The 26,350-nt window shown below is 40.7% G+C and overlaps 1 protein-coding gene across 2 annotated transcripts; it reads left to right on the top strand.

The window, feature by feature from the left end:
• The first annotated feature begins 1,259 nt into the window (after positions 1 to 1,259).
• arhgef18a (rho/rac guanine nucleotide exchange factor (GEF) 18a) lies at positions 1,260 to 25,252 on the top strand. 2 transcript variants are annotated; one of them, XM_077232521.1, is made up of 20 exons: positions 1,260 to 1,502; positions 6,016 to 6,137; positions 13,523 to 13,629; positions 13,738 to 13,878; positions 13,976 to 14,226; positions 15,136 to 15,258; positions 15,400 to 15,517; positions 16,162 to 16,416; positions 16,586 to 16,662; positions 19,719 to 19,897; positions 20,293 to 20,354; positions 20,473 to 20,658; positions 20,905 to 21,042; positions 21,127 to 21,224; positions 21,315 to 21,380; positions 21,893 to 21,940; positions 22,102 to 22,578; positions 22,799 to 23,060; positions 23,177 to 23,278; positions 23,537 to 25,252. In XM_077232521.1, exons 3-20 carry the CDS (start codon positions 13,539 to 13,541, stop codon positions 23,692 to 23,694), a joined length of 2,832 nt encoding a protein of 943 aa, XP_077088636.1. In that variant the 5' UTR covers positions 1,260 to 1,502; positions 6,016 to 6,137; positions 13,523 to 13,538; the 3' UTR covers positions 23,695 to 25,252. The 2 variants fall into 2 exon arrangements, with proteins under 2 accessions (XP_077088636.1, XP_077088637.1); XM_077232522.1 differs by having other exon boundaries at positions 1,265 to 1,502; positions 23,588 to 23,833.
• The last annotated feature ends 1,098 nt before the right edge of the window (positions 25,253 to 26,350 follow it).

Raw genomic sequence — 26,350 nt, 5'->3', positions numbered from 1 at the left:
TAACGTTGCTTATCTAATATGAAGATCTTTACACAGTATATATTTTCAATCTTTTTAAATATAGTCCTACATTTTCTTTAAACCATCCAGTATTAAAATAACTTCTTTCCTGTTCTAATGTCTCCTTCAACTTTTAAGGCTCCTCAGATTTTTATACGGGATTAATTTCTCCTTTTCTTGTTCTCCACATTATTGTGTCTCCTCCTCACACTCCTGCACCTGACAGGATAGCGGATCGGGCTCCACGTGTCCCGAATTCTTGGGGCTGACAATTCCTCTTCACCCCAGTCTATTACTTCGTCCCAAAGTCCCATGACATCCAGTAGTCGTCGTCGGTCCATGAGAAGGAGACAAAGTTTTCGCCGTGGTGGAGGGACATTTCACCAGCCGCCCTCAGGTCTGTCTGGCGTAGCCTACTTCAATCTCCTCTTCGCCACTATCGTGCCTGTCCCAGGCGCCAAGATAATGCCAAGAGACGGCAGATTTCGGATAGAGGGTTGACATCTTCACAGGAAGACTCGGAACTGAGGCGCTTTTTGCTGCTACGCTAATAACGCTATCCATTGCTAGCTTTACTACTTGACAACTGCATGTATCAAGAGGAAATATGAGCGGTCTAACCAGAGCAGGTTCTGTGGAATACAGTGTCGACTGTCACTGTGCCATAATATGGACAGCAAAGTTCCATTTTCTTTGAAAAGTGGAATGCAAAGTCATTCAAGCGGAATTCATTGGGAGTTATTTTATATTATATTATTTGAGGCTACTTGGCCTCACCTCAAACATGTTCAATTTCCTTTATTTCGATTTATTTCTATTTTCTCCCCTTTATCCCAATCCACTCATTTTACTGTCTTGTTTACATCAGGAAATCTAAATCTAGTAGGTGAGGCAGGGCTATCGTGAATTAAAACTCAAATCTAAAAAAACGTCATTACTTTAAATAAAATAGCCTAGACGTTAACTAAAATATAAATAAATAACTTATTTCATTCAGTTTCGCCTGATGTACTAAAATAACTTACAATAAACTGAAATAAAAACTAGACATTAAAAAATAAATAATAAATAAATTAAAAACACAACAAAATTACTAATTCATAAAACGAATTTAATATAAAAAAAGAATTCAAAATATGAGTAAAAATTATAACAGAATTACAGTTATACAAAAATAACATTAGTGTGAACTGTGAAGAAAAGCATAGGAAGAAAAGGAGGAGTGCTGCTTGATGTGTGAACAAACCCCGCCGCCTTCTGTTCTGTTCCCGTCATGCCTCGAGCGAAGCAACGCTGAAGTGTTTGCGTGCCTGCGCGCGCGCGAGTGTGTGTATGAGGACACAACCATCGTTCCGTATATGTGTGCACTGCACTTGTTGTTACCGGTGTGGTGGATGCTTAAGAAAAGAAACTGTGTCGAAAAAAGAAGATAAGATCGGAAAGAAAAGAACCTGTCCCGAAAAAAAGTGGATAGGATATTATGTGATGTTTCTTTAAAAATGGTAAGTAGAAAATGTTGTTGCTAAAGTTTGCGCGAGCCTCTTTGTGTTTAAAGTTTGTCATCGAGGCCTCGTGTTATTTAATTGGCGTTTGTGGTTTATAGTATACAGATAATGTATTCTCATTTCTAAATCATATTTTTTTTACTTTGTTTAGAGATAACCGACGTCTTTTAAGGGCTACTTTTAGATTTTTTCCGTGGCCTATCATTCATTTATCTTTGCGGCGTGTGGCGTAACTTATACCAGTACAGTAGCTGCTAGCAGGAAAAGTTTCGCCGTGATTTCACTTTAGGATTAAGAATGGTATCTCTTCTCAAATAACCACCACCATGTGTTTTTTTGTTTTGTTTTGCTTTTTGTGTGTGTGTTTTTTAGCAGAACATTGTTGTGCGAGTAGATGTGGTCAATGAAACCATGTCATGTTTTCTGATCTGTTGATTACTCTGTTTACACTTGTCCTCTGGTCTGATGATGAGTAATGAAGGATGGGTTATCTGTGTGACCATTACATTCCTCGAAATCTGTCTCTTGATTAATGCCTCATTCGCTCATGATACTAGTTTTACCAGTGTCATATCTGTAGCTGAGTGAGGTTGGTTTGTGGTCCTTGGAATTTGTGTCTGTGAGATAATCAGACTTTTTCTCCCCTGCGTTCTAGATAATTTTACTTAATCCAGCAGTGACTAGAATCTTTTTCAGTTTCACTAATAACATATCATTCCTCATACTGGTATCTGTTCAATCAGTCACTAGTCCTTATTCATTACCTTCTGGTAATAATTATAATTTAGTAATACTGCCTGGGTTGTGTCGCTTAACTATTATTTGCAACATCAAAAAATAAAAAAAATTAATGCTATTTTTTCTATGGGAATTTGTGGTTCAGATGTCAACTATTCGTTTCCGACTAGTATGTTTTCCATTTGTTCATGGTACCAATTTGAATTACTCCGTTAAGTACTTTAGCTACTTGTAACTATTCAACTAGTTACTATATTTTGGTTTTCCTGCAGTAAATATTTAGACACTGGTATCTCTTTAGACACGTGTGTTCCAGTTGTTTGTAGTAAAGTTTAAACTTTTTTTTCTTATAGGGACATTTTAATTTAACTATAAAGTCAGCATTGATATAGCCTACCGTTGATATACTAATATAGTTTTTATTAAAGTGTGTTTGATATTTTAGTGCATCAAGTTAAACTAAATGAAAAGATGAACTAAAGGAGAATTATTGCCTTTGAGTAACAAAATGTTTTTTTATGGTTTTAGTTAACTATAATAACCCTGACTAGTCATGACAAAGTAAAAAGAAGAAAAAAAAAGTAATCTCATAAATAAGTAATAGTATCTAATAAATCACCAGAAAATCAGGAATAGATACTATTATTATGATCTTAAATAACTACTATTATGATCGTTTGTAGAAGAAAAAAGTACTAGTATTGAACGAGCTTGTGTCTGAATTAATACAACCCGTCACTCATACTGGTATCTAACTGATAATTAAAATGAATAAATAAGAAATGAAGTACATATATTTACAACTTAGTATGTTACAGCTTAATAAACCTACAGTTTTCAATATAATATGTTAATATCAAACTGCTACTCGGTCAGTCTGTCCTTTTACTCTAATCAAGAGCCCAACAAATTCAGCTGAGACAAACTAGAATCTCAAAAAAAAACTTGTCTTAGACTAGCAGTAAAGGTCAGCATCTTTTAAGGTTATGTGTAATCTGTAGCTTATCTGTTTTTGTGTGTGCGTGAAACAGAGACTTTCTGTATTTTATCTGGCCTGTTGATGTGTGAGAGGGGGAGGTTGGCTTCATGGTCATACTCATAGGCAGTTTGCAAGCCAGGCATTTCTCACACAGTAACAGAACTAGTAAATCAGTTACAGCACGTGTAAACAAGAAATTCTCACATTTTGCAGCTGTTGAATCCATTATCACACCATGAAAACTAGACCGAATATCAATGTAACCAATGCCCTACCGCTGTTTTAGTTCAAAACGGTGGTTTTAGTTTATAAGATAGCCTAAACAATGATGGTGGAGGTGTCAAATTTCATGTGTCTTAAACTAAATGTAAAGGAAGGAGGGCGTTTGTTGTTTCTACTCTGCTGCAGACTGGAGCAGCCTGCTTTTCTTGTTTGACCGATAAGCATAAACCTAGCCTCATTTCGCTTGGCTATATTCATAAATCATCTCCATCCAGCGGATGATTCAGGGGAGGTGGAGCCTTGCAGCAGAAGTTATCATTCAGCTGGAATAGTACTGTAATGAAACCACTTGCAGGAAAAGGCAATTACATAACTGCCGAGGACAGGTCTGGGTATTATTTTAGTGCGACTCGGCTCATGCAATGATCCTTCTTGGTCCCCCAGCAATTTGAAGTGCAAAGTCAGTGCCTTTAACCGCCATTCATCAAGTGCAGCTGAATCTGGGTATGAAATGTGCATCCTAGTCCGTATCCTTCTCCTCATAATGAAACACTATGTGTTTATGGGCAGGTTTGCTCTTCTCGTTTGCCTGTCTTTTATTTAGCCTTCATGCACTTTACACATGCTAGTCTTTATGAATGAATGTACTGTTTGAATAGCAGCACACGCATTGTCTGAGTGCTATTAAGCATTGTTAGTGTGCTCACTAGGTGTATCATGCCTTTCTTGAGGATTGAGCTGTTTGCCATTGTAACAGCTGAGTGCTGTACAACTGTAGCCGTATCAAATTCATAAGTTGAACAATGTGATTGTTTTATATATTAAAACAGTTTCTCCCATCACAACGTAATATGACAAAAATAAAATTATAAGGTAGTTCACATAAAATTGCAACACAAAAGAAGATATTGAAGAATGTCTTTTTTTCTTCATACTGTGAAATTCAGTGGAGGCCAGTGTAGTGTGTGTGTGTATATATGTCTTGTGTCGTTTCTGTTTTTTCTTCGCTATTTTCAGAATTACGCCTTTGATCAGTTGACATGCCATCACATGGTGTCCTGCACTGTCATCCAATACTTCATCTAAAACTATTTTAAGCAGCATTTTTCTAATTATTATTAATTAACTTGCCATTTTTATGACCATTATAATAATTAACAAACTACATGGAATTTGAAAAGTCACATACCGTATGCGAAATTTTGAAATTTTTATGATTTCAAATGATTAGACATCCTTTTTTTATTAATATTTAATTAAACCATAGAAATGGAAAACACAGGAGAAAAATAGGCCCTAGGAAACTGATATTTTTGATGAATAGAAAGTTCAAAATAACAATTCATTTGAAATAGAAATCTTTTGTAACATGATAAATATCTTCACTGTCACTTTTGACCAATGTTTAATGTGTCCTTGCATAATAAAAGTATTAATTTAATAATACTTTATTAAAAGTGTTAATTTCTATCAAAACACAAAATAAAACTTATTGACCCCAAACTTTTGAAAGAAAGTGTTAAGTGATTAATTATATATGATTATATATAAAAATACATTTGTAAAATTTGTAAGTTTGTGTTAAAAAAAAGTTAGCCTGTTTACTGTAGTCATGTCTTCTGCTCTTTAACCTTGTCTGACAAGAGCTTAGGAATGTGACAAACTAAAACCAGTTTGCGGTTTCAGAGAAGAAACAGATTTGTTTCATTATCCTGTTTTCCCAGGAGTGAACTGGAGCCTTACATTAGCACGCCCCTTCTCTTTCCTGTGTCAAGAATTGCCTCTGTGTTGACTGTTGATGCTTTGCATTTGGCAAGACACTTTTATCCAAAGCGACTTACATTGGATTCAATATATAGATTTTATTACATTATATCAGTTTATCATCTTACAGTATAATTTTATGCATTCCCTTGATCAGTCCATCACTTGTCTTCAGCATGTGCGTGTCCTGGAGTCAAACCAAAACAGATCATACCTGTATGTTTACCAGAAGTGTAACCAGAGTGAATCATGTCAGATACACCTCTGTAACCTTTACCTGCACTGCGAGTCACGCAAAGAGCATTAAGGTTTTTTTTAGTTTTTTTTTTTTTACCATAAATGGATTTTAAAGCAAAATGTGTGGAAGAGGGCTATTCATTCATTTGATCTTTGATCTCAGTTCTTATGTTGTGTATATAGATCAGTTTAAATGACCAATGTCTTGTATAATGAATAATGGTCTCAAATTATTTTTATCAGTTTTAATGACATGACAAATTAGTGCCCTACTCGATGCCACTTAAACGAACATTTAAGGTTAATTGCAGTTTATAAAAACTGACAAATGCTGCCAATTACCACAGAAAATAGTTTCCACTTGTCCCTTAGTTTGGAAAAAAATGGTAATGCATTTACATCTTTTCAGCTAAATGTACACATGTAAACCCTGGAAACCCAGTAACTACTAGGCCTACATTGTGTAAGGATACCAGGAAGAAACTTTTTTGATGCATCTACATTTGTATTTTATCCACAATGTTCCTTTAAATTACAGACCCAAAGCTAACTCTCTGCTTCTATGCTCAGGTCTGACAGAGACTATTCATCCTGCATTTGGCTGTATCTGCTCCATGACTTACCTGGCAGACATGACCCTCTCACAGCAAAGATAAACCTGCATCCTCCTCTGGTTATCACTACGGCCACAGGTCAGTGCTCTGCCATCCTGGACAGGAACTGTAGAAACAACAGCAGCTTTCTTGTGAAGCAGCAACATTGACTTATATATGTATGTGTGTTTATATAATTATATATATATATTATTTATTTATTTAAACAGTTTATACTTTTATTCAGCAAGGACACATTAAATTGATCAAAAGTGACTGATACGACATTAAAGAATCCAAAATAAGTATCACAGTTTCGACAAAAAATATTATGCAGCATAATAAGAAATGCTTTTGAGCACCAAATCATCATATTAGAATGATTTCTGAAGGATCTTGTGACACTGAAGACTGGGGTAATGGCTGCTGAAAATTCAGCTTTGCCATCAAAGTTGCCACAAAAATTCCACTGTTGATACCAATAGCGGATTATTAAGAGTGATATCTGCCGTTGCCGATAACCATAGCTTGATTTTAAGGAAAACAAATCTCAGCCAAATAAAGCTGTAAACTATACAGGGAACCCTCTCATTTGCTGCTTTGCGATAATATTAGAGGTTAAAATTAACAACAGAGCCCAAACTATTATATTCAACTGCTATTTATTTTCAGATATAATAATTACACTCAAATAAAATATTAAAATGTTTGTATACAACTCAAAGCACATAAAGTTGCTTTCATAAATGCTTGTCTTCATGACAAATTTCTTCAAGCGTACATGTGTAATTAATAGTAAACTCCTCTCTAGTGTTTTTTATTTATATCTAACTAACAAACTGAACATTGGATAACTTTCCTCAGGTAAATGCAACCTTAAGTGACATTGTTCACAAGCTGTTTTATTAACATCTTTCTGTCATTGAAACATGGATTGAGCGATAACATGAGACATGATACATTTCGGTATGTTGTACTGTATCTTTCAATATACCTGTTCATGCATCTATATCATGTTTTATGCTATAACCTGTATTAAAGTGGAAGAAAAGACTCGCTGGCAACAGTGATCGGTCACGTCACATTTAAAACAATCAAAACCCCATTTATTGTTTGAATTTTATGATAAAATGTACAGAATTTGAAAGCTGAGACAGCGCAGCGCTCTTTACAATTATTGGATGGCTATGCGCGCTACAAGTTTGGTATAAAGAAAAACTGCGGACCTGGCAACCCTGGCTTGAACTACGAGTCAAATAGAGCCTGCTTTAACTTTGCTATTTTTTAACTATTTATTGTTGTGTGTAACTTAGACAGCCTTAAATTCAATACAAGACACTTTCTTCACACACACACAGTAATGAGTTGCTGTCTGACACGTTTTTTAGCCCCCTTTTGATGGACCGTAATTGGCCTTGATCATCGGCTGTTTTTAAACAATACCGATTATTGGCTGATACATCGGTGTAGCCCTAATATTACTGTTCCCTTATCGAGTCGGTCTCTCGACATTACGTATGGGGAAATCCATTTTCCTCGAATCATGAAGTCTGATAGAATAACTCTTTTGCTTGCAAATAGCCAATGACAGTCCCGCCATCACCTGATTGGCTGACACTGCTCAATATAGGTGACGGCGGGCGCCAAAAACCTCAGAATCTTTTTTCTTCACTCGAGTCTGTTTCACCGTTTGATTTACGCATTCAGAGCGGAGTAAAATTAGGAGTTTTTATCCCCTCTCGCGTTCCGGTGGATTCTACTATGTCTCTTTGTCGCACGTGTGGTGGACCCATCGAATTCCCGGATGCACACAAACATTGTGTGCTGTGCCTGGGTCGGGACCACGCTGAGGCGGCACTTGAGGGATCGGGATGTCCCGCCTGTGAGGAGCTTCCCATCAAGATCCTTCGTGCAAGGCTGGCCGTTACACGTAACGACGACCTTGTGTCTCCTGCCTCTCCCCAGTCTGCCGCCGTCGAGCCGCGGACCGGGAGACAGCAGAGACCTCCATCCGCGGGTTCTGTTGAGGCGCTGTCGTCGGCCCAAGGCCCACGCCATCCTCACGTGGCAGAGCCCGTGACTTACTCTGAGGCCTCTTACCGCCCTCCTCAGGAAGCGCGGGAAATGGTCTCGTTTGGATACGACGATGACGACGCCATGTCCACCAATGCCTCCGACCCCGGAGCATGGTCCGAGTCTCCGTCTGAAGGCGCCCCCGCCTCTTTGGATGCGGAGCTAATGGCCATTCTCTCAGAGGCGGTGGCAGATATGGAGCTGGAGTGGACGGCTCCCAAGGAGCTGCCGTCGAAAAGATGGATGGACGGTTCCTTCCTCGGCGCGGGCCGTCAAGCTGAAGCCCCGCGGAGACCCGCCCCCTTTTTCTCTGAGGTCCACGAGGAGCTCACCAGATCATGGCGCTCCCCTTACTCAGCCCGAGCCCATGCACAAGGTACCCAGCTGCTGACTACAGTGGAAGGAGCTGAGAAATTAGGGTACGCTCGGTTGCCTCCCGTCGAGGATGCCATCGCGGCTCATCTGGCGTCTTCTCCTGGCTGGAAGACCGCCCAACTGCCTTCCAGACCATGTCGCGCTACTGCCCACATGGCTGAGAAGGCTTACACTTCTGCGGGACATGCAGCATCTGCCCTCCATACGATGGCAATCCTGCAGGTTTTCCAGACGCGACTCCTAGGGTCCCTGGATGAGGGAAGCCCGGACCCTGAGTTGCTCAGGAAACTGCGCACGGCGGCAGATCTCGCTCTGGCGGCGTCTAAGAAGGTCGCTCAGGGAATCGGACGCAATATGGGCAGTCTTGTGGCCCTGCATCGCCATCTGTGGCTAACGCTGTCGGGGATGCGCGATACTGACAAAAGGCAGTTCCTGGACGCTCCGGTAAGCCCCACGGGCCTTTTCGGTGTTGCGGTGGAGTCGTTATCCGACAAGTACGCAGAGACCGTCAAGCAGTCTAGAATGATGCCGCATCTGCTGCCGAAACGGTCTCAAGCCCCCCCGGCGGCGAGATCCAGATCTTCCTCTGCACAGCGCCCAGCGGGACCTACCAGACGCGCGCCCCCGAGCGCGGCAGAACGTCACGAGCCAGAGCCCCCCTTCCGCCAGAGGCAGTTCAGGAAGCAGCCCCGCTTCGGTGCGAAGCCGGCCTCTAGTAGCCAAGGACGCCCGGCGGGCAAAAAGGAGCGGCATTCCTGATGCGTGTGTCGGGGAGGAGGGAGCGCGGGACGTGTTCGTCGGACCCGCTGCAAAGAGGGCGTGTTCCCGCCCAGAGTTCGACGAGAATGTGTTGATTTTGAAACCGCTGTGTTCTGTTTCAATAAACAAAGTGCATTACATGTCTCAGCAAAAGAGCTTTCCTCCTCCCAACACTATTACCCGCGCCATAAGCAAAACCTCTCCCCCGGGAGACGTTTCGCAGAGCGGAAGCTCGGGGAAACCCGAGAAGGTGGTTATTTATGTCCCCGCGCTAAGAGCCGCGGACGAGCCATCTGCCCTCAATATAGCGGCCAATGCTTCCCAGGTGGCTGGCGCCCAGCCCCCGCCGCAGCATTCATTAAAGCCCCCCCTATCGAGTCACCTGAGTGCGTGGTCAACATTACCGACGGCTTCAGTGTGGGTGTTAAACACGATAAAACGCGGCTATACGCTCCAATTCGCTCGCAGACCACCCCGCTTCGGCGGTGTGATTTTGACAGAGGTGTCAGAACAGAGCGCCCCATTACTTCGGGAAGAAATCTCCTCTCTCCTGGCCAAACAAGCAGTAGAGATAGTTCCCGAAGAGCGAAAAAACTCCGGTTTCTACAGCCGTTATTTTCTTGTACCAAAGAAGGACGGAGGTATGCGCCCTATTTTGGATCTGAGATTACTGAACAAAGCGCTCGCGAAACGCGCGTTCAAAATGTTAACAGTGAAGCAGATCCTCGCGCACATTCAGCCCGACGATTACTTCCTTGCAGTGGATCTAAAGGATGCATACTTCCATATTCAGATAGCCCCGCATCACAGGCGCTTCCTTCGGTTTGCTTTCGAGGGTGTGGCATACCAGTTCAAAGTGCTGCCTTTCGGGCTGGCCCTGGCACCCCGTGTGTTTACAATGTGCATGAATGCAGCGCTTGCTCCCCTGAAGCTCAGTGGAATGCGCATTCTGAACTATCTCGACGACTGGTTAGTCATCGCGCGTTCGAAGAGTGTCCTTGTGGAACACAGACACAGACTCCTCGCTCACCTGACGGATTTGGGACTGTCTGTGAACATGCAGAAGAGCGCGCTTCAACCGTGCCAGTCCATCACATTCCTCGGTATGGTGCTGGACTCGCGCACTATGATCGCGAAGCTATCAGAGGCGAGAATCCAGTCGATTCAGAGAGTGTTAGCCCTATTCGTTCAAGGCAGAGCCATCCCCTTAAAAACGTTTCAGAGGCTACTCGGTCTAATGGCAGCTGCAGCTTCCGTCTGCAGACTGGGCTTATTACACATGAGACCGCTTCAGCACTGGTTACAGGGGCGCGTACAGCCGCGGGCATGGAGAGCGGGAACGGAACGCCTTGTTATAACGCGTTCATGTCTGGAGACTCTAGCACCGTGGTTCGGCACGACCATGTTCGAGCAGGGAGCTGCTTTGGGCAGAGTGGTCAGACGCGTAGTGGTCACTACGGATGCGTCGCTGTCAGGCTGGGGAGCCCTTTGCGATGGCAGACCGGCATTCGGTACGTGGACAGGAGATCGGACGCGCTGGCATATAAACTGCTTGGAGATGGAAGCGGTTCATCTAGCGCTGCGTGGGTTCCTCCCATTTGTGAAAGACCGTCATGTTCTCATCAGAACGGACAACACGGCAGTGGTGGCGTACATAAATCGCCAGGGAGGTTTACGTTCGCGATCCCTGCAGGGGCTAGCGAGGCGGCTATTATTATGGACGGACAAAGTACTACTGTCGATTCGAGCAGTACATGTGCCGGGCAGTTTGAATTGCGGCGCGGACATGCTGTCCAGGGACGGCATTGTGCACGGGGAGTGGAGGCTTCATCCGCAGACGGTAAACATGATCTGGAATCTGTTTGGCAAAGCGGAGATCGATCTCTTCGCATCGCAGGAGAACGCCCACTGCCCGCTGTTCTTTGCATTGACGGCGGCCCCTCTAAAGGGAGACGCACTGTCGAGCCGCTGGCCGAAGGGGCGGAAGTATGCTTTTCCTCCGATCAAGTTAATGCCGCTGGTGCTGCAAAAGATCAGGGAGGAGAGATGTGCGTTGGTTCTGGTAGCGCCGAGATGGCCCAACCAGCCGTGGTTCCCGGAGCTAGTGAACATGGCGCTTTTTCCCCCGTGGCGGATACCGCCGAGAAGAGACCTCCTATCTCAGGCGAGGGGGACCATATGGCACCCCAACCCGGAGCTGTGGGACCTGCACGTGTGGCAGATCAACACGGAGTATCACAGCGGGTACTACAGACAATAGCAGAGGCTAGAGCCCCTTCAACGAGGCGCTTATACGCTCTAAAGTGGAGGGTGTTTGCTAACTGGTGTGTTGACAAAAAGGAGGACCCCAGGAATTGCGATATCGCCATTATTTTGACCTTCCTACAGGAGCGTCTGGATGCTGGCAGTTCGCCATCTACACTGAAAGTTTACGTGGCCGCTATTGCTGCTTGTCGTGATGTAGATGGCCATTCAGTGGGGAAACACATTTTGATAACGGGTTTCCTCCGGGGAGCGAGGCGGCTTTTCCCCCCCCCGCCCTCGTCAGGTGCCGGTGTGGGACCTGTCGTTAGTGCTTAGTGCGCTGTCTGACCCGCCTTTCGAACCAGCTGAGTCTAGTGACATCAAAGTTCTCTCATTCAAGACGGCGTTTTTGCTCGCGCTAGCCTGCGGTAAGCGAGTGGGGGACTTACAGGCTCTGTCAGTGAACAGTGCATGTATGCAGTTTGGACCGGAAGATTGCATGGTCAGACTTTTACCCAAGCGCGGATACTCGCCTAAAGTGCTCTCAACTCCATTCAGAGCCCAGGTGATTACAATTCCAGCATTTTGCCCCGATGTGGCCAGTATTTCAGAGTCTCAGAAGGATGCTTTGTGCCCCGTGCGTGCCCTTCGTGCTTATGTGAACAGAACTAGCCATTTTCGAACTTCAGAGCAGCTCTTCGTCTGCTTCGCGGGTGCCAAGAAAGGCGGCGCGCTGTCGAAACAGAGGCTATCGCACTGGATAGTGGAGGCTGTGCGACTGGCTTATACTTCTCGGGGAGCTGTTTGCCCTATAGGAGTGCACGCCCACTCCACTAGGAGTTTGGCGTCATCATGGGCGTGGGCGAGAGGTATGTCTATCCAGGACATTTGCTTCGCGGCAGGCTGGTCGTCGCGTAATACGTTTGCGAGATTCTATAACTTGAATATTCCTTCATTCACACCGCATGTACTGTCAGTACAGGGAGAGAAAGCTGAGCTGTCATTGGACTAGGCTAGACATGCCCCTAGTGGCGCACACTCTAGCCGCGGTTCCGACTAAGCGTGAGTTATTAGCAATATAAAGCTATCTATTCTCTATGTTGTGTCCTTATTATTATGCCCGCATTCATAAGCCGGCAGTGTATTCCTAAGCACCAATCACATTGCTGCAATTCCCCACTCATTCAGTTCAGTGTTGCTTAACTGTGTGGGAGGGGCCACGTTGGTGCGGTTGCCGACTTGGCTCTGTGCCAAGAGGTGGTTTCGACCAGGTCCGGTGGCGGTTCCTGAGCTGTATAGGGATTAGCGCTTGTGCTATCTTCAGCTTGTTCTAGCTGGGCGGGGTTTTTCCCACGCGGCGGGGGTTTTATTGTTCCCCATACGTAATGTCGAGAGACCGACTCGATAAGGGAACGTCTCTGGTTACTCACGTAACCGTAGTTCCCTGAGAGGAGGGAACGAGACATTACGTAACCTGCCGTGTGGGAAGGGGCTCACAGTTCTTACTCTCGTTCAGCTAAGATTCTGAGGTTTTTGGCGCCCGCCGTCACCTATATTGAGCAGTGTCAGCCAATCAGGTGATGGCGGGACTGCCATTGGCTATTTGCAAGCAAAAGAGTTATTCTATCAGACTTCATGATTCGAGGAAAATGGATTTCCCCATACGTAATGTCTCGTTCCCTCCTCTCAGGGAACTACGGTTACGTGAGTAACCAGAGACGTTTTTATACAGTATTTTTGAACAAATAAATGTAGCCATGGTGAAAATAAGAGACTCTCTTTTTTAAAAAAAATCTTGAACTGCTCTAAACTTATGAACTGTAGCAAAGTGCTGATCAACCTGGTCATTGGCATGTTCATGAAACCTGTTTATTTTTATGATTCCATTTGGTGGCACAAAAATGACATGCTTAACCCTTTAAAAAAATATTTCTGTCGAATTAATCGTTTAGCCATTGCAGGTTTATTAAGACAAAACTGGGTGTCTAACAGTGTTTCTTGACTGTTTTAATTGTCTTCTGGTTGTCTTATAGTTTTTCAGAACATAAGATGGAAGAAATCGATTCTGTGAGAGTCAAGTCTTTGCCGGAAGATTCAAATGTCCTGTCCACATACTCTGCTGACTCCATCAATATTGACGGTTGGCTATTTAACCCGTTTAGTGACTATAGCCATTAAACTTGTTTTCATCACAGGTCTTGTTTGTTGATGTTGATGGGAAGTGTATATTTACTCCTCTTCTACACAGATGGTCGTTATAATGCGCTGCGTGAAGATCTGGAAGCAGATGCTCGGGATTTTGAAGCTCCCACCTGGAGTTTAGCTGTTGACCAGCATTATTTAAAAAACTATTCCAAAGATGCCATTAAAAGACAGGACGTAATACACGGTAAGGGGTGTGATAACTTGTTTTGTTACTTTTTTTTTGTCTCGTAGAAATTTTATGTGAGCAATACAAAAAAAGTCTGTTACTGTTTTTATGACAGAGCTGATTCAGACTGAAATAAACCATGTGCGGACGCTAAAGCTGGTTTTGGGCGTATACGTGCGAGAACTCCGTGAGACCCTGCAAATGGATGAGACTCGATTGGAAAGGCTCTTTCCACAGGTGGATAACCTGCTGCTGGTGCACCAGCTTTTCCTCAACCGCCTTAAACAGCGAAGAGTCGATTCCATGGAGGCAGGCAGTACCCAGAATTACTGCATCCACAGTATTGGAGACATCCTCATCGCACAGGTATCTTTATCATATATGTGCTGTAGGATGTGCATAGATATGTTAGATGCCCTGACAGGCAAGTTTATACTTGAGGCTTAATAGCTAGTTATATGACAAAGACCGATTTCTATAGCTGCATGCTTTGGATATCCAAACTGTCAGTTATATCCAGTGTCCTTTATATGATCTTTGAATCCACATTCCCCAGAGCTGAGCTAAGCAGCAGGTGCTTCTATAAATGAATGGAATTATTTTTTTAACATTAAATTAGGATGCCATAAAGTGGCATTTTTTAAATATAGGCCATGCACATTTCTCAAGCCAAAGATTGATTGTTTTGCTTGAACTTAAAAAAAAGGTATTTTGACACTTTAGTGGAATATGTCTATAGTTAATGTGATGAACTACATCGCTAGCACACTTCATGCATCCACTAAAACCATCTTGACATGAGTTAAGTGATTTTATAGCAAGTAGCCAATTAAGTGAATTAAGTTATTTATTAAGTTGTCTTTATTAAGAATTAAGTGGCCAATTAAGTGAATTAAGTTCCAGAAAAGTGAATTAAGTTGTAAAATGTTTCATATCATTCTAATACATTAGAAGAAAGAAAACAGTTATTGTAAATTGTAATAATATTTCACAATATTAGTATTTGTATTGTACTTTTGATCAAATAAATGCAACATATAGTGAGCATTAGAGACTTCTTTTAAAAACATTAAAATAATCTTACAGACAGCAAACTTTTGAATGGTAGTGTGTATGATTAAATGAAGCTGTGTTCATATTTCGTCTTCTTAACAGTGCTTAAACCTTTAGGAGTGTCAATATCCTGAATATTTCTTTAACTTCTGGTATTGTTATGAAAATCTTTTGCGTTTATCTTAGGTGCTCTCTGATCTGCATGTTTGTTTGTGTGTGTAGTTCTCAGGTGAAATGAGAGACAGACTGCAATACTGCTATGGAGTATTCTGCAGTCACCACACCGATGCAGTCAACTTCTCTAAAGAATTAATGCAAAACAAGAAGTTTCTGACTTTAATAAGAGTAAGACCTGACCTTTTGTTCTCAAGTAAAAAAAATTAAAAAAAATTGTTGAAATTGTGTTTTATATAATAATATTTTACGAAATGTTATTTAATGAATCATTTCACTTTTTTTGATCATAATTTACTTTTCTGTCCTCAGAAAATATATCAGTTGTCCATTATACGAAGATTAGGAATACCAGAGATTATTCTCCTCATAACGCAGCGCATTACAAAGTATCCAGTTCTGTTTGAACGTGTCATTAAATACACTGAAGGTACGTTTACTTTCTGTTCAAAAGTTTGAGGTCAGTAAGATTATTTTTTATTGTTCATTCCAGAAGTTTCTTATGGTAACCAAGGCTGCATTTATTTGATCGTAAAATCAGTTCTATTGTGAAATGATATTGCATTTTAAAATATTTTCTATTTTAATATATTTTAAAATGTAATTTATTCCTGTGATAGCAAAGCTGAATTTCCAGCATCATTACTCCAGTCTTCAGTGTCACATAATCCATTTCTTATGTTATTATTATGTTGAATAGAAAGTTAAAAAAATTTGTTTTTTTTTTACTGATTTCAAACTTTTATGGAAATGTGTATATATGAATGTTGAAATAATTGTAAATGAAATGTAGCTGAAACATAAAAGTTTAGTTTTAGTTTGGTTCTTTTACAGATACAAGGTACAGCTGTGTAGTTTTTTATAGTGTAAAAAGTGAAAAGTACTTAATTTGCAGTACATCAGAGTTAATCTTTTAATGTCACTTTTGCATGGCAGATTAAACGGTGTTTGCAGAAATACAGTTTTCATTTAACATTAATAATGGATATTGTGTCTGACCAGACACAACATATATACAAGTATGTCCTTAAGTCACTTTCATTGAGGTTGTATGATTTTTCATCCTTTTGACAGTTGACTCAGAGGAACACAAGAACTTGGTACAGGGTCTAGACTTGCTGAAAGAGACCATATCACAAGTGAATACTCATGTTGACGAGTTTGAGAAAGCGACAAGGCTAAGAGACTTGAGCATTAAGCTGGAGCCCAAGTCCCAGGTCAAGATGACCCATGGGCGAGTGTTCCGCAGAGAGGACATGGTACAGGGCAAGAGGAAGCTACTTCACGAGGGAATGCTCAACTGGAGGTTAACTTCTAACAAAAGCAAAGGTTCATTGTATCATTTACATATCTAATATAATCATGCCTGGACTTAAACTAAAACAGTATGGTTCTGATGCTATAAGCCATTATATTTAATTTTTTTATGTAATTTTGCTTCACTTTGATCATTTGATAGGTTACAGACATTTCAGTATTTTCTCTCTTATTCCTTTAGATGTCCTTGTCTTGCTGTTGTCAGATGTTTTGCTGCTGTTACTGGAGAAAGATCAGAAACTTACCTTTGCCTCTCTGGTGAGCAGAATGTAATCATTTGCATTTTATGTATAACATACAGTAGGCTTGCTGCGATAGTCTGTTACCGGTGTTAGACGGTGTTCAGCCGTACATGATCACATTACTTGCCCACCGTGTCACCGCACCACTGTCGTTTTGCTTTTTTATAGAAATAAAAACCATCTGCCTATAGACAGAGTACACGCGTGATCGCAAATTCAAAATCGAAAGTGAAAAGTAAAGCCCCCCACCCCCCGGTGTTATTGGTAGTATCGGACATCCCTTGCATACAGTCCAATCCAATCCATTTTATTTATATAGCACATTTTAAAAAACAAAGGTTTACAAAGTGCTGAACAGGAAATAAAACATAAAAACACAAACGCATAGATACACATAAAACAACAAGACTACACAGCTCTCATGCTGGGTTAAAAGCCAGGGAATACAAGTGGGTTTTAAAGGTGCATTGTGTAATATTTCTGACAGAAATGCAATATAAGTTATAAGTTATATCCATAACTATGTTTTCAGTGGTGAATAAAGACCTTGTATAATGAACCGTTATGTTTTTATTACCTTAGAATGAGACATTTATATCTCCATAACCGCGGCCACCCCCTTCTATGGAGGTCGACATATTGTCTTGTCATGTTTCTACCGTAGCCCTAAACGGACAAACGCGTTCCGTTACTATGTTGCTCTACGTGCAAGGAAGCAAGCTTAGTTCAGCGAATAAAACACTGACACAATGATGAACAAGTAACAATAATATTCACAATAACATAGTTTTACTGAATAATTAAGTAAACTTAATTTCTTGATTTATCCTTGTAAAGAAACCTCATTGCTGAACTGGCTACTCTCTGCTGTCTCTAAGTTAAACCACTAGATGGCGCTAAAAATCACACACTGCACCTTTAAGACGGGATTTAAAACATTCAAGGGTCGGGGCCAATTTGACCTGTGGATGTAGCTTATTGCACAGTTTAAGGGCTGCTGCTGAAAAAGCACGGTCAACCCTGTTTTTTAACCTGTTTTTTGGAGTGACCAGCCCAAGTCGGTCAGTAGACCTAAGTGACCGTGGGGGGTGTAGACTTGTAAGAGGTCTGAGATATAGTGAGGTGCCAACCCATTCAGTGACTTAAAAACAAACTTAAAAACAAACAATAAGATCTTAAAATGTATTTTCAAAAGGACCGGGAGCCAGTGGAGCGAGGCCAGCACTGGTGTAATGTGTTCATGCTTGCAAGTTCCGGTTAAAAGACGAGCGGCCGAGATTTGTACCAACTGTAAGCGTGAGAGAGAGGTTTGGTTAACGCCAATGTAAAGTGCATTACAGTAGTCTAGACGAGTTGAGATAAAAGCATGAATCACATATTCAAAGTGCTTACAAGATAAAACAGGTTTGATTTTAGATAAAAGCCTCAGGTGATGATAACTGGATTTAACAACATTATTTATCTGTTTATCAAGTTTAAAACCAATGTCTATTTTTACACCCAGATTTGTCTCTACGGGTTTCACATCACATATTGTTGCAGGTAGCCCAGGTCAACAGAAAGGATATCACTGGCCCGACTGGGTCCAAACACAATGATCTCAGTTTTATCTTCATTTAGATTTAAAAAGTTAGAAGTCAGGTAACGGCTAATTTTACAGTCCTGTTTCCCATGTACATACTATGTACTTATTATAGTAATTACAATAACTGGGTAATAACTAGGTACTTACCCTGAACCTACCCCTAAACCTACCCTTAACCCATGTACTTACATTATATATATATATACCTTACCTCACCTTATATACCCAGTACTTTCTAGGTAAGTACACTGTAAGTACTGTACTGTAAAATGAAGCGTTTCCAGAAGCCATCCAGGCCTTAATATCTTTTAAACACTCTAGTAGAGGTACGAGGGAGTTTTCACCTCTTTTGAGGGGCAGATATATTTGGGAGTCGTCCGCATAATAGTGGTAGGAGATGCCATGCTTTCTAATTATGCTTCCTAGGGGGAGGAGATATAGGGAAAAGAGAAGTGGTCCCAAGAATGAGCACTGTGGAACACCACAAAGAAGGGGGGCAGTAGATGAACCAAAGTCCCCAAGATTTACTGAAAAACATCTCCCAGACAAATAGGACTTAAACCACTGCAAAGCAGTGTCCCTGATACCAACACAGTGCTCTAGACGTGAGATGCAGTTTCAGTGCCATGAAGGGCTTTAAAACCAGATTGCAAAATCTCAAAAATACCATGTTCATCTAAAAAAGACTGCAGCTGGAGGAGTACAGTCTTCTCTAAAATATTTGAGATAAAAGGAAGCTTCGAGATAGGTCTGTAGTTGGATAAAACCGAGGAATCTAGATTTCTTTTTTTTTATCAGGGGTTCCACAACTGCTTCTTTGAAATATGTCGGCACGACACCTGCTGCCACACTACTATTTATGATTTTTTGGACATTCGGGCCAATTGTCTCCCAGGCTTAATTAAAGAAGCGAGGGGGCACAGTGTCAGTGGGAAAATATGAGGATTTTAGTTGGGTGACTATTTTAGTGCGATTTGAGAGTGGCACAGGCTCAAACTGGTTGAGGACAGTTGAGCAAGTGCTAACTATGGAAGGGTCAAAAAGCAGGGGGTGATATATGGGCTCTGATAGTGACAACCTTGCCTAAAAAGAAGATTAGAAATTTTTACAGACTACAAACGAAGCTTCCAGGCAGGAGGATTGTGGAGAGTTTAATAAATAATCAATAGTTTTAAAAAGGACACAAGGTTTATTAACATTTTGGAAGATAATGTCAGAAAAATATCTAGTTTTTTCGGCTTTGGCAATTTTCTGATATTTTTTTCAAGCTGTCTTTAAGGACTTCATATGATACATGGAGCTTGTCCTTTTTCCACCTGCGCTCAGCTCTCCTGCACACTCGCCTGGCCTCACGGGTGGTGTCATTGAGACATGGCTCAGATTTAGATCTGAGACACCTAACTTTTTGCGGTGCAACCGTATTAAGAAAGTTTAATGATAACAGTTGGCGTTATCATTAAATATCCGCATGTTCTCTGCCCCTGTAGGATGGTAAGCCTGCAGTGATTTCACTGCTGAAGCTCATTGTGCGTGAAGTGGCTCATGACGAGAAGGCCATGTTTCTGATCTCCGCATCCTCGGACACTCCTGAGATGTATGAGTTTCACACCTCCTCCGGAGAGGAGCGCAACACCTGGCGAGACAAAATCTGGAAGGCCGTGGAAAAGTATGTTTCATAAACATTGATGTTTAAAAAAATTTTTTTTTTTATACACTACCCTTCAAAAGTTTGTTGGTAATTTTTTTTAATGTTTTTAAAGAAGTCTCATTCTCACCAAAGCTGCATTTATTTGATCAAAAATGCAGTAAAAACAGTAATACTGTGCAATTACAGTAACATTGTGAAATAACAGTAACATTACTTACAATAGACATGTATTATTATTATCAATGATAAAAATATTTTTGGAGAAACGGCGATTAATTTTTTTCAGAATTCTTTGATGAATGTATTAAGGTTTGTTAAAAATTGTTCAGAATAGTGAAATCTAAGAAATGTATAAAATTTTGTCTGGGTTTTTTTGTAAAAAATGTAACATTGTTTCTCTGATTATTTTTCAGCTGTCCAGAAGATGAGGAAGAGGAGCCAGAAGAACTGTCTGTGAGGATCCGGGACTTTCAAAGTAACATGCATATTTCTGTATCACAATCTATGATCAGTCTTCCTTCCTCTACTGTAAAATGAATTGATGTCACATTTAACGTATTGGCTTTTCTTTTTCAATGCTGTTTTCTGAGTAGGGAAGCTTTTTATGCGGGATGCATTGATAGAGCAGAACCTTACAGAAAAGCTGAGGTTATTCACCGGCATTGCAGCCTATGTGACAGGTGTTACTGACATCTCGCCAAGTGAGCGCCATCTGCTGCGTTGGAATGCAACAGACCCCCTGCAGGGGGAACAACTTCTCGCCAGAGCCTTAAAAGATGGTGAGACTTGCACTGCGCAGCAGAAAGGGGTATTCATGCTTCTATTCAGATTGACATCTTATGGTATTTCTCTGCAAAATAGAGAGTAAGCTTGGCTTACCTTTTATTTACATTTCAAGGGATAAGCCTTCTTAGGTGCTGTTGTACTGTATTTTTGAATAGTCACATTTTAAGAACATTTTTTTAGGTTAAAGTTGAATACTAAAGCATGGTGGATTGTAATCTATGTTTATAATCTTTCTTCAGTGGAGATTTTACAAACCTTGCTGGTAACAAGTGAGCAGGGCCAAACTCCTCCTGGTGAGGGGATGGATCTGGTGCCACTACCCAAGAGACCTGATGCTTTCAGAGGCTTTGAGAGCGATACCTACTTGCTACCTGGAAGTAAGAGAAATATTCTTTATTTCATGACATTAATGTAATGGTTACATATTCATTGCCATTGACCGATGGACTGGTTGTTTGTAGATGGTATTGCGAGTTTAGTGGAAAGATCGAGGGACAGAAGTCAGTGTTCCAACCCTGAGCTCAGAGAGCTTTATTCTAATGAGAACCTGGAGCTGTCGGTGAGCTGACACTAAAGTATCACGCTTGTTATTTTTTTGGAGAACTACTGGTATAAACCAAAATGTATGTTCTTGCTTTTGACCCATTAGGCAAATGAGGAGATGACTCTAGAGAGCTGGAGTGCGTATCTGTCAGTCTTCTTCCCTAAAGCAGAGGTGAGATATAGTATTCTTTGTGTCTTTGTGTGTTTGGAATAAAGAAGACTCAAAACTTTGGATGATTGACAATGTGATGATAACTGTAAAGCGGCCTATATACTATCTCTGATAAACCACAGACTGAAAGTCATTCATTTACAAAGAGAGAATTCTGGGAGCAGCACTGAGCTCTAACCATATGGACTCATCTATTGACCCTTCATTCATTTTAGTATGGTGAACAAGTGGATGGTGCTTTCAAAGTAATTAGAAAGTTCTTTGCGAAATGCAACAATCGAATGCGAATGTCGGAGACAGTTTAAGGTTGAATGATGTTGTCACTCCCTAAAACACCTAAATACAGTCCTATTTATCCAAACCTGCCTCACTGTTCAAATTTTATATGAAATTTGACCAGGTCAGATTTCACGTTTTTTTCGCCCCTCATTTTTCTCATATTCTTTTGTGTAGTCAACTTACTTTAAACATATGTTAATTTCATTGATCATATACTGTTTTTATCTCCACAGCTTTATGAAATTGTAACTAAATTGTCTCAGAAACTTTACAGCCTTCAGGTAATCCAAACTCTAAATGTGCATTTCATGCTTCTCTCATAATTGTCCAATGATTCATTACCTGTTGCCTATGATAGTTTTAGATCAAAGATTCATCTGTGCTGATCTGGATCTACACTGACAAATCTTATGTTTCCTTATCCATTCCCTTCCTTTCTCAGTCCATCGTCCAGCAGCAAGAGAGCCACATCGAGGTGCAACGTGCCACTATTGAGGAGCTGATGTCCAGACCCAGGGGCAACACACTCCTGGAGAAGGAAAAGCATCGGAACCTGGTAAAGCAGCGTGAGGAGCTGATCAACTTCCAGCGGCTCCAGAATCAGCACCAACAGGAGCAGCTGCAGTGGGAGCAGAAAAGAGACAGAGAGAGGGAGCAGGCAGAGATCAGGGAGAAGGAGCTGAGGGAGAGAGAACTGGAATGCAGCAGACAGGAAAAAAAGCTGGCGGAAGACAATCAGGAACTGGCCAGGGGCAGAGCGCAATACCAGGAGGATCTGGAGCGGCTTCGAGACTCTACACGTAATGTGGAGAGGGAGAAAGAAAAGCTGGAGCAGTTGGAGAAGAAGTTCAAGAAGTATGAGAAGAATGAAAACATACCCAAAATTGCCATCTTTCCCCTGGAGAATGAGCAGATACAGGTTTGGGCAATATTATATTATATTATATCTGAGAAAAATGTACTGATCTTCTAATGCCACTCATATTTCATACTCCACATTAGTGAACATGCATGAGTGCACATGTAAAATGTGCTAATAATGTGCTTCAATACTATTTTAGAAGTTTGTATATTGAATATATGTGCCTTTTGTAAATCAGAAAAGGTGTGCATGCATAAAGTTTCCTTTTTCTCTCTAGTTACCTCCTCCACCCTACCCCATATTGAATGTGCTTAATCCCAGCCTTGAAGAGAGGCCTCCCCTGGTACCGCCACGCAGGGAGAGCATCACAGCCCTTCCTGTGAAAGCAGAAGTGCCAATCCACCTCATTAGTACCACCAACCAATTCCACAAAGCCGGCTCTGTCCAACAGAAGATCCCCACCAAGCTGGCCGCCCAACCTAAAGGCAGGGAGAAGCACAGCAAGCACAGGAACTCCCACCAGCGCACCAACAGTGCAGGTAAGAACTGCTTTATGACCTCCATCATGTGAGTTGATGCCGTTTCTGGGCTGTGGTGTAGAGGTATCAGTAAGTTTTAGATGATTTTGAACTTGAACATCTTCTCACACTTTCAGCTGGCATTGAGGTGTCTCAGTTACTTCCCATCAAAGTTACAGGAAATGAAGGAGGCAGTTTAAGAGCCATGAGATCCAACAGTCCTCACCAACTCCGTCCAGGTGAAACTTCTTTATTCTGTCTCGCCTCACGTACAGCTTCTTTCTTTCTTAGGATTTGTCAGTGGTTAAAATGTTTACATTTTCTTTGTTCAATGGGATAATTTTACTCCAAACCTGTTTGTTTTTACCTCATATTCTAACACTTCTTTGTACTATGTGTATCTTCATATTGCTTACTTGCAGCACTGTTATAGTCATTTAAACCATTCATAGTTGTGTTTCTGCATTAGTAAATCTATTTCTGTGCTGTTTCTGCAGATATGTTTATGCCACCCGAGAAGTTATCTAGCTGTGTGACCTCTCATTCAGGAAATGCCATCAGGAGGCACAACACCACTCAGAGCACACACAGTACTCAGCCAGGACAACGTAAACCCAAAGACAATGCAGTTGCAGAAGACATTTATTTCTTTTAATGTCCCCGTGTGATCTGTGGGACTACAACATGAATGCAGAGGTTTTTTTCCTCTCTAACATGACCTGCACTGACTCAAATGCATTTTTCAAAGAAATGAAACCATGCAGATTTTAGTCTTAATCATGATTTCTGTTTTTACTCTTATTTTTACCTTTAATTGGGGGGAGAAAATATTTGGGAGGAATCATTCCTGGCAGTACTAAGAGTTTTATGGCTCTTACATGAACCATTTTTCCTAAACAGTCTCTGTGTCCTGACAATCACAGTATCCTGTTCAGTTCTGCATTCCAGAGTCTTTGTCTTAACAATTTGCCATTCCTGTAAATGGCTGTTTTTAGTTATTTATTGTGATTTTATTTCAGGGATGTTTGGCCCCACAAGCGTTACACTGCAAAAGTCTTCGTGTTCTTCCTGGACTTTTTATAGGATTTATGTAATCAAGAGCTTCTCAGCTGTGACATTTTAAAAAAGTAGACCTATTTAATGTGTGGAAGTTTTGTTTTAAAATGTAAATTTCCTTTTTTAATTTTCTGTCCATTTCCTGCACAGATCAAAGAATATTTTACATTGTTTTGCCTGGAAAATAATGTTGTATTTGAGCAAATATTTTGTATTGTTTTAGAAAAAAAATAGCCTTGTTTTTCTTTATGACGGGGGATATGTTCTTAACTATACCGCCTCTTATTTCTTTTTAGTTCTGTCTCAATCATTTATACTAGGGATGCACCGATACCGATACCAGTATCGGTATCGGGCCCGATACCAAGCTCATGTACTTGTACTCGTACTCGTAAAAATACCCCGATACCAAAGACCGATACCTCACGTATATCCTTAGCTTATATTTCTTAATTCTTATGAGCACTCTTCCTGCAGTTATAGTGTTGCTAGATTTAATAGTACACTCTAATATTTCACTTTACACTTTCGGCTGTGATTACATTGTTACTCAGTGTTATGTTAAACATTTGTTCTGTGATTTCTTTGGCACTTTATGACAAATTTGATTGTCTTGTTGTCTGTGATTTCTTTAGAACTTTGACAACTTTGTGACAGGCAGGTAAAAATTACATTCATTATGTCCTTGGTTTTGCCCTTTGGAGGTTATTGGACACTGTGAAATTTGGGCTTTGAAAATTTGTGATAAGCACAATAAGAATGATTTATTTTTTTAAGTTTATTTAAGTTGTTGAAAATAAAGATGCTGATTTGTTCATTAGTCTCATTGTGTTGTTCTTAGAAAATTGCCACATAAAACGAGAAAACCCCCCAGTACAACAGGCATCGGTATCGGTATCGGCGAGTACCAGGAAAAAAATATCGGTACTCGTACTCGACCCTTAAAAAGTGGTATCGGTGCATCCCTAATTTATACTGTACATAACTAGATCATGGCACAATTTTGTTGATTTAATTGAGAAAATACAGACTTTCTTCATTAGAAACCATACATTTGTAAATAGTGCAGAGCAAATACAGCTTTTTTTGTTCTCTCAATGAGAAACTGTTGCACTTAAGTGCTTGCAATTTGCTCAGTAAAATGAACAAACATAAAACCTGTGTGTTTAGTTTTATTTCACATTGTTTGTTATTCAAAAGAAAAACTAGGGACCGTCAGCAACGCTAAATTCACTCACTTCATGTCCTAGAAATTGATCACAAAAAGAATCTGTTAGAATGAATTATTAAATAGTTGTCCCAAATGACGCACTATACACTATGTATTTATGCACTATGTACTCAACTGTGTAGTGTATGAACTTTATCATTCTGACAAAACCTTATAAAGTTCATACACTACACAGTTGAGTACATAGTGCATAAATACATTGTGTATAGTGCAGATTTGAATGTTACGGTTTAGACAAAGCTGTGTTTAGTCGAATGAACATGTAAGGTAAGAAGTAATCTACCAGAGACAAAGTACCTAGTACTTTGGGAACAAATTAAAAATTATAAAACATTTTTTATTTGTGATGGAAACCATGTCTAATCTTCAAAAATATCAGAGACTTTTGTCAATAAATCTGGGGCTTAAGAACATCACGTGTTGTCATCTCGAATATGACATGGCTTAATTAAATGCAGCCCAAGCTAAAATAATGCATTACTCCACTATTAGGCCCAGTTCTACTGATAATTTAAAGCATGGGTAAAAAATTTTTTAATAAGAATGCACTGTTTTTGGTTTACAGATGGCAAAGAGATCCAGATTTCCTAAAATGAGTACTACAAAATTTGCACATTTTTTAATAGATTGTTCAAATAATAGCATTCTAGTAGGACATCCAATAACCACAATATTAAGAGTATTATAGGCTATGCATTGTATTGGGTTCATACTGTAAATTGTGAAAAGAACACCATGACCATTCATGAATGAAAGAAAAACTAAGGACTGAAATTCTTCATCATTTTAGTCTTCTAAAATTTCTTTAAAAAAGGAGGGAAAAAAAGCTCGACAACCTTTGACATGAAGTGCCTTGTTTTTTTGTGCGTGTTCATTATGCAATTTGGCCTTTAGCTCACTGCGGCTCATTTCATGCACAATAGTTTAAGTTTAATGCTTTTTCCCCAGCTTGGTCATAGAGTTCAACGTTAGCCTGGAGTTACAATTTATACAATGATACTATTACACTTTACCAAATACTTTT

This window comes from Siphateles boraxobius, unplaced genomic scaffold, assembly GCF_051911475.1.
Source record: "Siphateles boraxobius isolate OS27281-9 unplaced genomic scaffold, OSU_SipBor_1 1, whole genome shotgun sequence".
Taxonomy (NCBI): Eukaryota; Metazoa; Chordata; class Actinopteri; order Cypriniformes; family Leuciscidae; genus Siphateles; species Siphateles boraxobius.
Note: the sequence above shows the minus strand (reverse complement) of the source record. Positions and strands in the feature narration are given on the sequence as shown.

Excerpts from the sequence above, each read along its gene's own strand:
- arhgef18a (XM_077232521.1), top strand. The coding sequence starts at position 13,539 with ATGGAAGAAATCGATTCTGTGAGAGTCAAGTCTTTGCCGGAAGATTCA. Across the intron at positions 13,630-13,737 it reads TGACTCCATCAATATTGACG|ATGGTCGTTATAATGCGCTG; the intron begins GTTGGCTATTTA and ends TCTTCTACACAG. Across the intron at positions 23,279-23,536 it reads TCCTCACCAACTCCGTCCAG|ATATGTTTATGCCACCCGAG; the intron begins GTGAAACTTCTT and ends CTGTTTCTGCAG.